General features: G+C 39.6%; 2 protein-coding genes across 4 annotated transcripts in view; both read right to left on the bottom strand.

Moving 5' to 3' along the window:
- The window catches only part of uvssa (UV-stimulated scaffold protein A), a 43,730-nt gene extending 30,493 nt beyond the window's left edge, over positions 1-13,237 (bottom strand). For 2 of the 3 annotated variants that reach the window (XM_068714182.1, XM_068714183.1), the window contains exons 1-8: positions 13,071-13,237; positions 12,090-12,216; positions 11,210-11,363; positions 10,658-10,834; positions 9,471-9,591; positions 8,859-9,269; positions 7,008-7,117; positions 6,398-6,526 (exon numbers count right to left, since the gene is read on the bottom strand). In XM_068714182.1, coding sequence (XP_068570283.1) covers positions 6,398-6,526; positions 7,008-7,117; positions 8,859-9,269; positions 9,471-9,591; positions 10,658-10,834; positions 11,210-11,363; positions 12,090-12,208 — 1,221 coding nt within the window. In that variant the 5' untranslated portion in view covers positions 12,209-12,216; positions 13,071-13,237. Of the gene's footprint in view, positions 1-6,397; positions 6,527-7,007; positions 7,118-8,858; positions 9,270-9,470; positions 9,592-10,657; positions 10,835-11,209; positions 11,364-11,857; positions 11,878-12,089; positions 12,217-13,070 lie in introns of all 3 variants that reach the window. The other variant, XM_068714184.1, reaches the window with a different exon arrangement.
- A 502-nt stretch (positions 13,238-13,739) lies between these two features.
- Positions 13,740-16,274, bottom strand: LOC137875167 (uncharacterized). Its single transcript, XM_068714181.1, is given in 2 exon segments — positions 13,740-14,848; positions 14,850-16,274. Coding segments are annotated over 2 exon segments (954 nt in total). The 5' UTR covers positions 15,189-16,274; the 3' UTR covers positions 13,740-14,233.
- Between the last annotated feature and the right edge of the window lie 247 nt (positions 16,275-16,521).

Raw genomic sequence — 16,521 nt, 5'->3', positions numbered from 1 at the left:
AAACAAAAAACATGCTATCCACGGACTATTCTTAGCATAATTCATGTGATCTGACACCAGTGCCCTCTTCATCCCACAAATTTAAAATCTGTATACTTCACTGCATGTAAATCACTGCTTGTAGCTCACTGTGTGAAACTCCACAGCACGGAGATCCACAGCATGGAGCTCACGTCTGGCTGGTCCCTGATTCACTTAATAGGGTTTTGGCAATCAGCACTCCTGATCCAGATGATCAGATCACCTCTATATTCATCAGTGATTTGTTTCTCGGTTAGTCTGACTAACATCTATCATGACTGATGTAGCCCTACAGCATTATCCATTCATATTTGCTGCCTTATGGCTTTTAATGGCTAAGACACAATGCAAAAAGCACCTATTTAAAAGGTGTTGCACCAAGCATATGTTAGTCCTTTTTAGGCATACCTTTAGGCTGGGCTAGAATATTTGTATCAGAGATTCAATGACATTTTTCAAAGCTTTTTTCCCCACCACTGTCTTAAATTCTCTACTCTTTGCAATTATTTTCTTTTTTACGCCATCAATGAAACAACATCTGATCAACTACTTTTCTAAGGTGCAGTAAACACAATGACAAGACTCCCCATGGACATAATGCATAATGAGGATGAATAGAGAAATGGCAAAGAGAGCAGTAGAAAAAAATATTACTTGCGTACAACTGAGAGAATGAGACACATTCAGAGAATGAATGTGCAAATGAAAAGGAGAAATAGAGGGATAGTCTTTCTTTGTTTATCTCCAGTGAGAAACAGGCGGCCACATCCATTGTGCTGTGATAAGATGGGTTATCAGCAGTAAACAAGGCCTGGACCTGTATGAATGGAGCCCGGAGTGACTGAATACACTCTTAAAAACAGATATGTTCAAATAAGTCTGCATGTCTTATCCTTTCCTAAACACAAGCCCATGTTTTCAGTTTGCAGCACTCAATGGATGCATATGGGATTCTCCTGGTCATAGCTCATACTGAAAACTCCCTTCAAACATAGTCAGTCATCCAATGAGAGCTGGAGCACGCACTCAGAGAGCTGCCCGTTTCCTGATACTGTGAAAAGTGTTATTAGAGAAACACTTCCTTTAAGATACAAAACTATGTAATACTATGTAAAGGTCTCAATATGCTTCAAACTTCTTCAAACTTTTCCTTCCACCATCCAGTACACATTCTCACTCTCATACAATAGACTACAATATTCCGACAGTGGGTGGTGGTATGCGCCTTCAAAGTTGGTTTGTGAATGTGATCCATCACTAAACACAAAGAAGATGATGGACCTTGCTCTAATTGGTCGAGAAGATACAGGAGAGGTGGCTATCTTTTACCTGAAAGCAGCCCCAAAAGCTACTATGTAACGACACAATTCCATCAGCCGCGTTCCGAACACCAAAGATCGCTGACACTCTGACGATTGAGTTGACTTTTTCACAGACCAATTCAATTGTTTGTTAAATTTGTTTACTTGCCACCATGGCAGGTTGGTTGATAAATTTTCAACCCTGGTGTAAAGGCAAAAGTATTTATGGCTGGCAGACAAAAAGCCTGTCATCACTGAGAGGGAAGAGATGTGATAAATCAAACAAATGGGGAAAATGGCGCACACTTTCAGACACTCTATGCACTCTGTTATCCACAAAAAACTGCGGAAGTAATTGTGTGAAAAAAGGCAGCTCGAGACTTTGGGACCTGGACACCGACATAGCATCAACTGTGGCAATGTTTGTATCATGTGAGCCAGTAACACCAATCCCTGCAACCATTATAAGTGCACAAAGTGGACCTCCACCACACTAATCGAGAGCATGGAAAGCTCATTAAATCTGCTGGTCTGGACATTTGAACGGAAAGGGAGGCATAGTCGAGAAGTTAGAAAAGTTCAAAATGAATGTTGTCACCCAATCAAGGGAGATCAAGGGAGCTTGTGTTCAGAAAGCTGCCATATACACAGCTTAGCAGCGCCCACTGGCCTAACTGTGGTTAATTGTGCCAATCTGCCGGATTGGTGTCGCTGTAGACGTCAAAATGATCCAATTTAAATACAGTTTCTTCAATTTGTGTCGTCACAGCAATCCCTGGCCTTATGTTATCTTATATAAAAAATCCTCCCAATGAGTTCAACACAGAGAAAACTATACACATATTTTAAATTTGGGGAAAAGATCACACTGAGTTGATAATCAGTATCAGCAGAGAACAAGTCAGATTGTCTCATTCCTACTGGAAAGGGACCTGAAATGTCCTATAGGTAAAACCAGATCAATGGAAAAACTCAAAAATATCTGTAGTACTGGCTTCTATCACCTCACACCTTTTGAGAACAGATATTTCTGAGGGATTGCTCACAATACATTGTTGATACATACATATCTACAAGCTCAATGCAACAACATCCATTCCAGCTGAAGCTTGAGGACCACCAGCAGCTTGCATCGTCACTTCCTACAACCCTACGAAACATAAGTGGAAACGGTGGATTGAATGGTGTATGGTAGGTAACCCCATATTCACTAACCCAAACCATTCAGACTCCAGAATATCAGGGGCTGGCTCGTGTTGGCCAGAGGCTAATGTTTGGTGTGGGGCAACCAGAATGATCATCATCTCATTTCTCCAGGATGTTAGCAACACGGCAGTGGGTGTCAAAATTGTGTGCTCCATTACACAATGCATAGATTAATGTTATATTTGTCTCAGACTTGATCCCGTCTTGCTCTGACGTCATGCACAAGTGGTGAACGATGACCTCACAAGAGCAGGAGGCCACAGATTTTAGAGCCAGGCGCCGCAGTTGCTCTCCACCGACTGCATGACCCAGGGCATGATGGGAAACAGCTGTCTGTCACCTGATCAAAGAGCTGATCTTTTCTCTTATCTCTGATCTTGGCTCTTAAATTTGACAACACTCACCACGTTTTGTAGAAAATCAGATTTTTCTGTGTAATTGTAATAGTTAACGCTTGATTGTTGGCTATTAGTCTCATGTTGTGGTTCAAAGGTTTAATCTAATAATATATCTTGTGTGATTGATAATAATAAATCTTATTTATAGAAAACGTATCACAACAAGCATCAAAGTGTTCCACAGACAGACATAACGCAAGATTCCACATAAATATATATTTACAAACACATATGAATAAATCCGATTGAAGTCTGTAAACTACAAGTAGCCTACAGATCGAATATAACAGGAAGTAACTGTTTCTTTGACTTCCTGTTTATTCTTTGAAGGCGGTTGAAAACTGTCCGACTTGACCTCAGTTTTCCTCAGTTTTTTCGCTGCTGCCGCCTGCTCTCATCTACTTTCCATGCGAGGCGCAGTTCATCTCGAAGGAGCCTAGTGGCCCCCTCCTTCCCAGGGTGAAGGCCACTTAAGAAAGTATGAGGCCCAATCCCAGTGTCCCCCCTAAAGCCTCAAACCCTGAACCCTCAAGGACTTACTGACATCACCTGGTAAGTGCTTGAGTGTGAGAGACTGTGAGGGCTTGAAATGGTGTAAATACCAATAGGACAGCACTTTGCTGCAACATATCACGTTACCATGAAAATGACAAAAAATATGATGTATAATTGTGGGTATTTATTTTATACTTTGTACTCCCTGATTTGAACGTCTTCCTGTCTCTTTCCTCACAAGATGAGAGGTCATTTCATATAATCTATTTACTCGTTTTTGTCAAAACAGATTCAATGACAAAATCAAATATTTGATGAATAAATTAATAAATATCCTCTGATTTCATGTTGTTTTTTGTTCTATCTTTAACCCTTAATGTTTCTGAGTAAATATAATGTGACAGGCTGAACACACCTGTGCCGTCCTCTTTGTTTATCTCTTTTTTACGTCTCCATGCATCCACTGGTTACCCCATGTTTAACGTCGCATTGCAATGATTTGTGGGTAATTCCCTTAGGCAAAGTCAGTCGATGATTTGACAGTGGGACAAAAGTAAACCCTCACGGACTTTACGGGAGCAGTGTGGAGATTGGGATTGGGCCTAAGTCTTAGTGTATTTTAGCATAGCCTAGCTACTGCTACTGACTGCAACTAGGGACGCACCGATCCGACTATTTCAGACTCAAGACCGATATCTAGGCTTTGGGTATCGACCTATACTGAGCACTGATTCAATACCAATCCTTCATTGATAAGATGCATTCCTCACCATGGGGAAGTGACTGGGAACATTCTTTGATGTCTTAGGCAACATTAAGCTTGACTTAAAACTCACTTTCCTGATTTATTAGAGAAAATATAACAAATAAATACAACAATATACTTAATTGTATTCATCATTAAAATAAAAAATTGTACACCAGCAGCTCGGTAAAAGGAATTACTATTTAAGTGTAAACCCTTTTGATCTAGCAACAATTTGGTCAAAACTTAAACATGAATGAAAATTACAGTATTCAATGATCCCTAATGACACATTATTTGCATCTATTTTACATTAGATTGGAACGGAGACCATCGGCAGCTCATTCACCAGCTATATGTCATATTCAAATATTCAGAGCCCATGCACTGAACAGTCTTCCATGACAAAAAAAACAAGAAAAAAAATTGCCTTGTGCATTTATATTTTCAAGTCTTTCAACTTCATGTATATGCTTCTTCATTCACCTCCGTCTAATTCTCTCATTCAATAAACAAGCCTCTATCTGCCTCCATAACTCTTGTCTCTCTCTCTCCAGTTTCCCCGTTATGGGAGACAACATTGAGAGGCCCGTTGAGAAAGAAACCAATCGTGTGGTGTGTCAGTGGCCCGATAGAGAAGGACCCAGTAATGGAAGGCCTTTTAAGGCTAAAAAGGAAAAGCTAATTATGATAAAGGGGCTGTAAGTTGTGTGGTTATCGCAGTGCTGGGCCTGCTGGTGCAGCAGACTGGTCCCTGACAGTGATAACCAGGCAGAGTGAGACGGCCGGCGCTCTGTCACTGTCACTCCGCCTCTCTGTTCAGCTAAAGATGGATTCACGCACAACAACTTATATGCATTCTTTTTTTTCTTCTTTTTTTTTAAACGCATAAAGCCGTTTGCATTCATTGGTCCTTTACAACCTGAAACTGCAAGTTGCTGTCCAATTTTCTTTCTATCTCTTTTAGCACAATAAGTATGCAGCAGGTACCCCCGCTCTTAAACACAGACATTTCAGCACCAATTAAACCCTCTCAAATAAGCAATTAAGTTTAAGGTAAAGGCTTTCCAAATGGCAAGCTCTATGACAACACTGCGTAGTTTGTGCCTCCATTTTGTGCCGGCTCACACTACAGCAGAATGACGATGCTAAGCTAGATATAGAGGCAGCCAGATAGACATATCAGCTGTCAAGCCATGGGGCACATTAGTGGTAGTGAAGGGAATGAATGGGTACATCTTCCCCCTTGCTCCCCAATTTCTTCTCCTCGTCTCTGATGCATTATGCATTATGGCTGTGCCTTGCTATCTCACCTCTCCCAAATGCCTTTACTATTAACATTTCCATCCTCCCACTCTCTATCTCCATCATACTTCCCTCTGGGAGAAATGCAGGAACGAACAGAGACATTTAAAAAGAAAATAGGAAGAGGGTGCTTTTTCCAAGCCACGCAAATGAATAGAGACCAACAGGGAAGGACAAATAAATAATTTTTTTCAATCAATTTCAGCCTAAACACTTAATTTAGCTGAAATAGGAATCGGGCTATATTTCAAGATATGTCTTGTGGCAGCTCAGTAATAGTCTTAAGTGGACTTCATTGTGAGCTTGTCTTCTTCCAGTTTTCCACAGTTTAAAGTCTATAGCTCTTTGATTCCTCTGTACACAACAAATGTCAAAAATTGGACATGAAATGTACTTTTCCAAATGTAATAATGTCGGTCAGACTTTGTGTTTATCCAGACTCATGGAATCAGATAGACGTAGATGGAGAAGGACCCGGTTATCAACAAATCACTCCTCTATAGCTGTTCTTTGTAACTACTCCTCTGTAAATGGAACATCTGTACCGTGTATAGTGATGTTGATGTTGATTTGTAGTGGGATCCTGCCATCTGCTGGCCAAGCTCAATACCAGCAAAATATGTTGAAATCATCAGCCAGGTGGATTGTATTTTTATATATTTTAAATGTAAACATGAGTAAAACATAAGTGTGTCAGTAATAAAAAGTGTTTATTTTCCTAGACCATTAACCATGAGTGATTTCCCTCCAGAACTGACTGCAGGGTGTATCTAATACAAGAATCCTATGAGCTAACCATCACTCTTTATTTGACATATAACTACTCAAAGTATACAATGAGCCATTACTGACTTCTTTCAAAGTAAATGTTCTGAACTTGAATCAACTCAATCACCAGTAAGAATGTATTATTGTGTGTCACTCACCACTTTGCGGACCCTTGTCTTATAATCAATGTGAAGCTCATGGTGTTTCTGCAGGGTAGCTTCTAAAGATCTTTTCAGATCCAGCGCTCTCCTTAACAGCTGCTGCTCAGCACCTGACTTGGTGAAGACCTGCACAGACAGACAGACCAGTTAGACAGATCCAAGGCTTTCTTCAACAACCAATGAGAAATAAGACAAGACAAAAAAAAAGAAAAAAAAAAAGAGTTTGAACATTGCAGATGTTTGTACCAAAGCATGTATTAGTGGAATATAACTGGTCTCTAAAGTCATAACACACTGTTTCCCATTAAGGGCCTAGAGACTGTGGTGGCCCATAGTCTATTTTGTTCTGCAACTGTTTTATAATAAACTCAAAATATTTTTTCAACTCAACAAGTGGGCTGACTGACTCTCGTCGGGGGCAATTCCAGTGGGAAACAGTCCATAAAAGCAGTAGTAGCACCATTGGCAGCAGTACTAGCAGTAAAATAAGGTAGCATTAGTAACTGTGGTTTGTCTACTCATCTTGTATACTATCTTCTATCCACATACTTTAATATGAGAATTTATCACACGACTACATATTTGAACCCTGTGTGTTTGTACTAACCTGAACCCAGCCCTGCACAGCTGGTAGATGTTTGTTTGTTATCAGTCTATGGAGGTCTTTCACCGTGGAAACCACTGCCTCGTTATCCTCTGTCTCCTTCACACAAAGACCTGTAAGGAAAAGAAAAAAATAGGTGATTAGATCACTTTAAGCAGTGGTGAAATGTCAGGGCCTTCAAGATATTCAGAGAAGGCCTGGAATTCTCAGATACAAATATAAAATGAATTCTATAAATAAAATAAAATATAAAATTATGCTGACTTGTTTCTGTTGTTTTCTGTCAATTATTTGCGCATTCGAGTGGTTTTGCATTGGAAAAAAAATGCAACTAATCAGATATTTTTCTACAAGTTTCTGGGGAGAATAACATCCAGGATATTCTATTTCCTTAATAGAATTCCCTGACTAATGAACGTAATTAGAGAATGCTAAATTTTTTTTAATTTTTTTTTGGATTAGTGTGTACTGTATCTGAAAATAAGGATGCTGTTAAGGATCTGTTTCATTACATAGTTGAACACCATGATGAATTTGAAGATGCTGCAATACACAGTGTTGATGGCTACATATCAAACCTGGGCAACTTTGAATTTCGCTTTTTTTCTTTCAACTTTTAACGAAATGTTTGCACATGCAGATGTGCTCTTTGACATTTTACAGTATAAGTCATTTGACATGCAGTTTTGTATGGCCAGGCTGGACGAGTTTTGTATTTGCATTGAGGGACAGAGGGAACGTTTTGATCAAATATATGACGGGACTGTGCACAACACCGAGCCAACTGGACGGCGAGCCGAACGAAGAGACTCGCTCACACTACAAAAAGTTGCACAATGACTCTTTCTGGACAATATTTTAAATCAAGTGCAAAATCGGTTTAAAGATCACAAAGAACTTTCATTCTTTTCCCTTCTGGACCCCTAACAGCTCCCCAGCTTTAAGACTACATCCCTTGAAACTGCCTTCTCAAGCCTGACAGCATGCTACTTAATGCGATATCCTGAAGCTGTGCCATTGAGCAGTATCTCTGGAAAGAGTGTTGCACACACAATTTCAGGTCACCTCCCAAGTTACAGATTATTGGGCGTCAAGGCAATTGGGACTAGTGTGTACCATCCACAGGCCTCGTTGAGCATCTGAATAAGACCTTGAAGTCCATGACCTGTAAGTTCATACACGATGATGGAACAATTGGAATAAGTGTCCTGGACCTCTGTTGTTTGCAGTGCGGGAGGTGCCCCAGGCCTCAACTGGATTTTCTCCCTTTGAACTGCTTTGAAATCCTAAATTAGGAACTATGTCATCAAAGACAGCCCTGTGATAGTCTGGCCACCTGTCCAGGGTGTACCCTGCCTTCGCCACATGTCAGCTGGGATCAGATCCAGCCCCCCACAACCCTGAACAGGATAAGCAGTTAAAAATAATGGATGGATGATCAAAGAATGGAGAAATTTTAAAATGTTGGTAATTGACAGGTAATAACTGGTAATTGAAATCAAGTATTAAATGAGGTTTGATACCCAGCCCCATGTCTGAATGGTTAAGTACAGTATATAAATAGACACCGAGTTGCCAGTTTATTAGGAACACCTAACTTAATGTATTAAATAAAATAACTAATAAAGCAGGAATGAATGTTTATAATGTTCAATTGTTAGACTAAACTGTTGAATCAACAATGATCATTTTGGGAGGCATAGTATGTGATGCATTTGTAATATTAAGCATGTGTCTAAATGGAACCACCACCTCTAAGACACCGTCAACAACAGCTCAACATCTTAAGCTTCACAAAAGGTAAGATTGTATTAGTAGCATTATAATGTGTGAGTGTATGTGAGCTGCACCCACCAGAACTCAAGTTCAGGTCCAGACTGTAGGCGTGAGAGATGAGCCCAGAGTTCCGAATAAACAAGTCTTCATCAAGAGATTCCCCCTCCTCTTCTTCACTACTCCCCTCCGCCTCGTCCTTATTTTCTTCCTCCTCCTCCTCCTCCTCCTCCTCCTCCTTCTTTCCCTCCCAATTGCTTTTCTTTTCTTCTCTGCTCTCCTCCTTTTTTTGCATCATTCCTTCTCTCCTGTCATCCTTCAGGTCTTTGCTGCAGGAGGGCTGTTCCTCAAGTGATGGACATTCATTGGCTGGTTGGGAGCTGGGAGGGCTGCTATTGGTTGTCTGCATGTCTATAATGTCAAACTCAGGGAAAAGCAGGCTCATGCAGGATTCCATCTCCGTCAATGTTGCCTCAATGTCCTGGTATGACTCTGACAAAGAAACAATACGTAAATCTCATGTTAAATCTTTGCTTCATTTGGGAAACTCCCAAACAAAACAACGTTCATCCAAGATCTTGACGGGATTTTAGAGAGTACGCTGGAGAGTCAATTTGGTCCAGTCCAGTTCGTAAAGAATCAGTTATTGTTATTATTATCACGTGACAAAGTTTTGATGACTTTAGTGTTTACCCTCCATGTCTTTGCAGGCTGCCTCCACTCTCTCCTTGTAGATTCTCTCCATTTTCCTCTGTCTCTCCACCTCTCTCCTCCTCTCTGCTACTGTCCTGGCCTCAGCATCCTGGAAGTCCACCTGACAGCAAGGACGCATTACACACAACATGGGGCATGTTAATCAATTTGGGAGACACCTTTCAAGTAGATAGCAACAGTAGCACAGGAAAGGACTGATACTTAACGGAGCAGATTTATATCATAGAGTGCAGGGTTCAGTAACTTTAGGCATGCATGCCAATGGCTTAACCAATGGCCCATACTAAGCAAGCAAGAGAGTTTTTATGGAAATGATGAAGTACCCTCTCATCTGCATGCCAAATGACCGCTTTCACAACCATAGGCAGTGATTTAAGGTAGTTTGGCTAGCTCACAGCCACCGCTCTGCACTGTTTTCATACAGCTATTTCAGCTGATAATGTCGTCCCTACCGACAGTGTCATCGCGGCAGGCTAGCACTCACCCTCCGTTTCCCCTTCAGGTAAACACCGTTAGGTCTGTCAGCAAGTTTGCCATAGTTTGTACTGTTAGCGCTGTTGGAACCATTAGCTATGAGCCGCCGGCTCAGGTGACCCCATGTTGAGAACCGTTGAGGGCCAATAAAAAAAGATATATTTTTACAGTCTTAGTAACGTCAATGATTAGTAATGACATTGATGTTGATGCATCATACACTGCAGTGCTCCATAACACAGCAGCAATAACCCGAGCAGAAACCAGGAAATTGGCACGTGAACTGTTGCACATGCGCACATCGCAATGTCGACGATGAAACGTTAAAGGTGCAGACCTATAAACTCTGTGGTGTTGTTATAAAACTCATCATCTGTTTTTACAAAATAATATTGTTGCTTATTTTAGCCTCTGGTTCCTTTATGTTTTTTGTCTATTGTTGTGTTTTGGTAAGTAACCTGTTTGTACTTGTTTTTTAGAGATATTGTATCTCAATGGGACCATTCTGGTTGAAAAAAGGATGAAAAAATATTCAAATAAGCTTTAAAGGCAAAATATTACAGCCTACACCTTCAAGCATGCAGCTTTTTACACTATGGAGTCAATCTCAATGTTGTAATTCATCAACAGAATGTCACAGGACAGTTTGTTCGACAGCGACAAAAAGAAAGGAGCAGTTTTATCCCTCTCACCTTCTTAACCTGTTTGAGAAAGTGGTAGCCCAGTGCTAACTTCTTATAAGCGGCCCCATAAGATGTCTGCCATGATTGGACAGTCTGGATGGCCAGTGACCTGAGTTTCCTGGCTACTTCCTTAGGAGGGGGGAGGGGCTGCTCCGAGTCAGTCTCTACCGTCAACTCCAGGAACTCCTACAGAAGAGGGAGGAGTGAGAGACACAAGGAAGGGAAGAAGGATGGGAACATGACACGCTTGAAGACATATTTGCAAAACCTGACCTACTATTCCAATAATACATGTATACAATTCAGTATCTATGTTTTTAAATCAAGATTAACATTTGATTTTAACTTCCCAGCTTACACAGAGAGACATTTATTTACATAACTGACTCGGAATAAATAAGACCTGAGTATGATAGGCTGACAGGTTACACTGGCATGGAAACAAAATGATGACTACATTCTCTTTCTGAGCAAATATGCATTAACCAGTACAAATAGATGCTGTGGTGTTACTGTGAAATAAATACCTGAGATGAGCTATTGGCTACATGATGCCAGTACCTGGAAGTTGTCCACCAGCAGCGTTCTAAAGTGGTGTGATCTGGAGAAGAGCTCACTGGCTATCTGGAAGGCAGACAGTCGGACCTCAGCATGTTCTTGGTTGAGCTGAGATATCACTGAGTGGTACATGTGGTCTATGCAGTCATTAGACACTCTGGGAGGAATGAAAGACAGAGTGAACAGTTATTAATGATTTTTTTAAAGTTCCATATAACATGTCTGAATATTTTCGTGTTCTTATAATCATGTGAATTCTAACTTTACCATGAATATCAATACAGCAGCGAATTAAGGCAATTGTAGGTAAAAAAAATATAATTAAAAAAAAAATAATATATATATATATATATATATATATATATATATATATATATATATATATATACTACCATTGTTTTTTGGTAGTAGTACTAAAGTTTTTCTCTTTAATTTGTGACTTTAATTTCAGATAATTTTTAGTTTTTTCTTTGCAGATTTATGACTTCAATCTCTGATATTACCCCCAGCTCTGTAAAACAAAATTAGCTTACATTGGCCTATATTATCTCTATTGTCTCAGATTGGTTCAGGGTGGGAACATTTTTTAAAATCAATGCAGTGTTTCACTGACTATGGAAAACATTTTGCATCATCAAAAATGTATGAAACCTTTGCACAGCCGGATTAACCTGTAAAGGGACACAGAGCAAAAGTGTGACGTCAGCCCTAACTCAGAATTCTGAATATGTACTGTGTATTAATGGACTACTACTTTGGCTTTTTTCAGAGAGGAGGAACTAGTAAGTGAAATCACCTATAAACTTGCTTCCTCTATGGTACACAGTGACTTATGTCTGAAGTATCTCTCTGGGTAGAAATGTAGCCTCAGTTAGTGACATACTTGCAGATCTTCTTGATTTCCTTCATCTTGTCCTGGTTGAGCTGTGGTTCTCCTGAAGTGGTAAGCTGCTCCACCAGCTCTGACAGCCTGTCCCTCTGAGACAACTCCATCAAATGCATTAACACACCTGTGAAAGGGGATATACTGCTGACTAAAAGGAGTTTACCAAGAGTGAAGTTCCCCAGCCAAACCATTCAAGGAGACATGATACAAAAATATCAAAACATCTGCAAAACTGAAAAAGTGGGACGTGAATCCTGGTATAACCACAATCAGCTACACAAGTCATGGGGAGATGTACACAGAAAGAAAGACAAAATAATATGGAAGTGTTGTATCTACGAAAATATGTCATATGTAATGCTTAACCTATACAGGTTGCTGTATCACGATCTCTGATGGTTATTGTAGGCTGTCATGTAATATTAAAACAAATACTAAAGATAATTTAAAGTATCACAGGTGTCCTCCCATTGTAAAATCAGATTTATTATTGTTCATGTTGATGTTTAAAAACAACTATACAACAATATATTGTAATATATTTAGTAACGTTACATTGCTAAGTAACGTTATATCATAGAGTAACGTTACACGGCTATTTACTAGTTATATAGAGGTTTCGTAGCTTGTCATCTACCACCCACTAGCAGTACATGTACTGTACTAAACTGTAATGATAATCGAGTGTGCATTGGGGCTACACCTACCTATATACAATCAATGGGGAAACACACACAATATGTATTAACATGCAAACAGTTCCGCTAATTGTGTAGCCAGCTAACTACATCACATTTTGAAATACTTATCTTCCTGATTTACATATTTTTATGAAATTGAAAAGGTAATATCATACAACTACACAATTCTAGAAAATGTCTTTAAGTCAAAATTGCGTTGAAGTGAATGTATAGCTTTGCTAGCTGCTACAATGCTAACAAACGTAAACATAAGTTTTCGGTGTCGTAAACCACTTACCAGCAAGTAGCTGGTTTTATTAGTTAAGGTTACTGAAACTCAGGTCGTTCTCCAGCTGTTAGCTCCAACTGATCAACGCAACTCGTAGTTTATTCATGACACGCAACATTATATTAACGCCTGCTCTATGGCCCCGTTTTTATGTTAACAACCTTTTATGTACCTTCCTTGAGACACACATATTTCCGTTTGCTACTTGTACTACCGGTTTGACTTTTCAGAATAAAAGCATCGATAAGGCCGCACCCCCTTTACGGCACGTGGACCAAATACATACGAAGGACCTTCATGCACAGTCTGCAGTCTAATGCAAATTATTAATACTAATACACTTTCATAAGTTGTAGTTTAGTGTGGTATGTGCTGTAGTATGGTGGTGCCGATTTACAATATGCTGTGTTCTGCTGGGAGGCATCTAAAATGTTGTTCCTGTACACTGCTGTTGGCTTTGAAACATTCATCAGGGCTTAGCGCTTATTATGTGTCTGATGGCAATTCAAGGGTGATGGATATGTGTTGTCAGATCACATCAGATCATAACTGCAGAATTGACCAGCCTGGAATAGGTATCAAAGCTAATAAAATACTGTACCATCTTACAATTCAGTCACATCATGAAACAAGAAGTATAAGATGAGTTTATATATTATGAAGTGAATGATGGTTACTGATGCTGGCTGCTATAACAACAGATGAACATCTGGGAGAGCGAGAACACAAACACAATCCAAAAGCAAAATATTCTGTTTACACAGCACTTATATGTTTATCTGCCCAATAGATTAATTAAATTCAATTGAACTTATTTTGTACATCCCAAAATCACAAATTTGCCTCAGAGGGCTTTACAATCTGTACACATACAACATCCTCTGTCCCAGGACCCTCACATCAGAACAAGAAAAACTCCCCCAAAAAACCTTTAACAGGAAGAAAGAAAAGGGAAGAAACCTTAGAAAGACCAACAGAGGAGGGATCCCTCACAGAAGTGTGATAGATTTCATGTGTACAGAATGAACAACATAACAGAGCTACAACACATTCAATGCATATGACTTAAATGATTAGTATAGTGAGTAAGCAAAATAATGATGGAAAAATGACAACTACTAATAAGAGCAGCAGCAGTGGGTATAGTAGAAACCTGAGCCTACAAACATTATCTAATAACTATAAACATTATCAAAAAGGGAAGTCTTAAGCCTACTCTTAAGTGTGGTGAGTGTGTCTGCCCCCCTGACTGAGACTGGAAGCTGGTTCCACAGAAGAGGAGCTGGATAACTGAAGGCTCTGGCTCCCATCCTACTTTTTAAGACTCTAGGAACCACAAGTAACCCTGAATTTAGGGAGCGCTGCTCTCTAGTAGGATAATATGGTACTAGAAGCTCCCTAAGATTTGATGGTGCCTGACCAACTAGGGCTTTGCAGGTGAGGAGAAGGATTTTAAATTCTATTCTAGATTTTACAGGGAGCCAGTGTAGAGAAGCTAATACAGGAATAATATGATCTCTTTTCTTAGTGTATGTTAGTACACAAGCTGCAGCATTCTGGATCAACTGGAGAGATTTAAGAGACTTATTAGAGCAGCCTGATAACAAGGAATTGCAGTAATCTAGTCTAGAGGTAACAAATGCATGAAGACATTTTTCTGCGTCGCTTTGAGACAGGATGTGCATGATTTTTAAAATGTTACGTAGCTGAAAAAAGGCAGTCTTTGAAGTTATCTGGGAGTTAAAAGACATATCCTGATCAAAGATAACTGAGATTCTTTACGGTGCTGCTGGATGCTAGCACAATGCTATCTAGAGAAACTACACCATTAGATAATTGATTTCGGAGGTGTTCTGGGCCTAGTAGAATAACTTCAGTTTTGTCTGAGTTTAACATTAAGAAGTTGCAGGTCATCCAGGTTTTTATGTCCTTAAGACATGCTTGAAGTTTAGTGAGCTGGTTAGTTTCATCTGGTTTGATCAACAGATATAATTGAGTATAATCTGCATAATAATGAAAGTTTATAGAGTGTTTTCTGATATTGCCTAAAGGAAGCATATATAAGGTGAATAAAATTGGCCCAAGCACAGAACATTGTGGAACTCCACAACTAACTTTGGTGTGCATGGAGGTTTCATCGTTTACATACACAAACTAAGATCGATCTGATAAACAGGACTTAAACAAGCTTAGTGCGATTCCTTTGATGATAATCAAATGTTCTAGTCTCTGTAACAGGATGGAATGGTCAATGGTGTCGAACGCAGCACTAAGGTCTAACAAGACAAGTACAGAGACAAGTCCTTTGTCTGATGCAATTAGAAGGTCATTAGTTATTTTTACCAGAGCTGTCTCTATGATGCACTCTAAATCCTGAGTGAAAATCCTCAAATAAACTATTGTTTTGTAGAAAGTCACACAACTGATTTGCGACTGCTTTCTCAAGGATCTTAGAGAGGAAGGGAAGGTTAGAGATCGGTCTATAGTTAGCCAACACCTCTGGATCAAGGGTGGGCTTCTTAAGAAGAGGTTTAATTACAGCTACTTTGATAGTGTTGTTAGTAAAGACAGGTTGATAATATTTAGTAAAGACGTGCTAATTAACGGTAAAACTTCTTTAGTCAGGATGGGGTCTAAGAGACAGGTAGACGGTTTAGACGTAGAAATTGTTGAAGTCAATTGGTGAAGTTCAATGCCAGTAAAGTCATCTAAATATATATCAGGGTTTACATCCGTTTCTAAAGTTCCTATATTTGATGATAGATCGGTACTGGTTCAGGGCATTAATGTTCTCTCTAATAGTTATAATCTTATCATTAAAGAAGTTCATGAGGTCATTACTAATGAGGTCTAGGAATACAGAGCTGTGACTCTCTGTCAGCCTGGCTACAGAGTTGAAGAGAAACCTGGGGTTGTTCTTATTTTTCTCTATCAATGATGAGTAATAGGCTGCTCTGGCGTTACGGAGGGCCTTCTTATATGTCTTAAGACTGTCTCGCCAGACTAACCGAGATTCTTCCAAATTGGGGGAACGCCATGTTCTTTCAAGTTTTCGCTGTGTTTGCTTTAATTTGCGGGTTAGAGGGTTACACCATGGAGCAAACCTCCTTGGTTTTACTATCTTCTATTTTAGAGTCTAGTGTCATTCTCAGTGAGCCTGTAGCACTATTGATAAGATGATCAACCTGGGACAGACTAAAGATATCACAGGAGTTCTCTGTTATGTTGAGGCATGATTTTGAATTAAATCACTTAAATTTAGCTACAGCATTATCAGATAGACATCTAGTGTAGAAACCTTTGCCTAATGGCGTACATTCTGTTTGTAGGAATTCAAAAGTTATTAGATAATGGTCCGATAAAAGAGGGTTCTGTGGAAAGATTAATAAATCTTCTATTTTAATGCCATAAGCCAGAACCGGGTCGAGGGTGTGGATAAAACAGTGAGTGGGTTTCTGTA

The sequence above is a fragment of the Cebidichthys violaceus genome, unplaced genomic scaffold, assembly GCF_023349555.1.
Source record: "Cebidichthys violaceus isolate CVI_PGR_0920_01 unplaced genomic scaffold, fCebVio1.0.p SCAF_2, whole genome shotgun sequence".
NCBI lineage: Eukaryota > Metazoa > Chordata > Actinopteri > Perciformes > Stichaeidae > Cebidichthys > Cebidichthys violaceus.
Note: the sequence above shows the minus strand (reverse complement) of the source record. Positions and strands in the feature narration are given on the sequence as shown.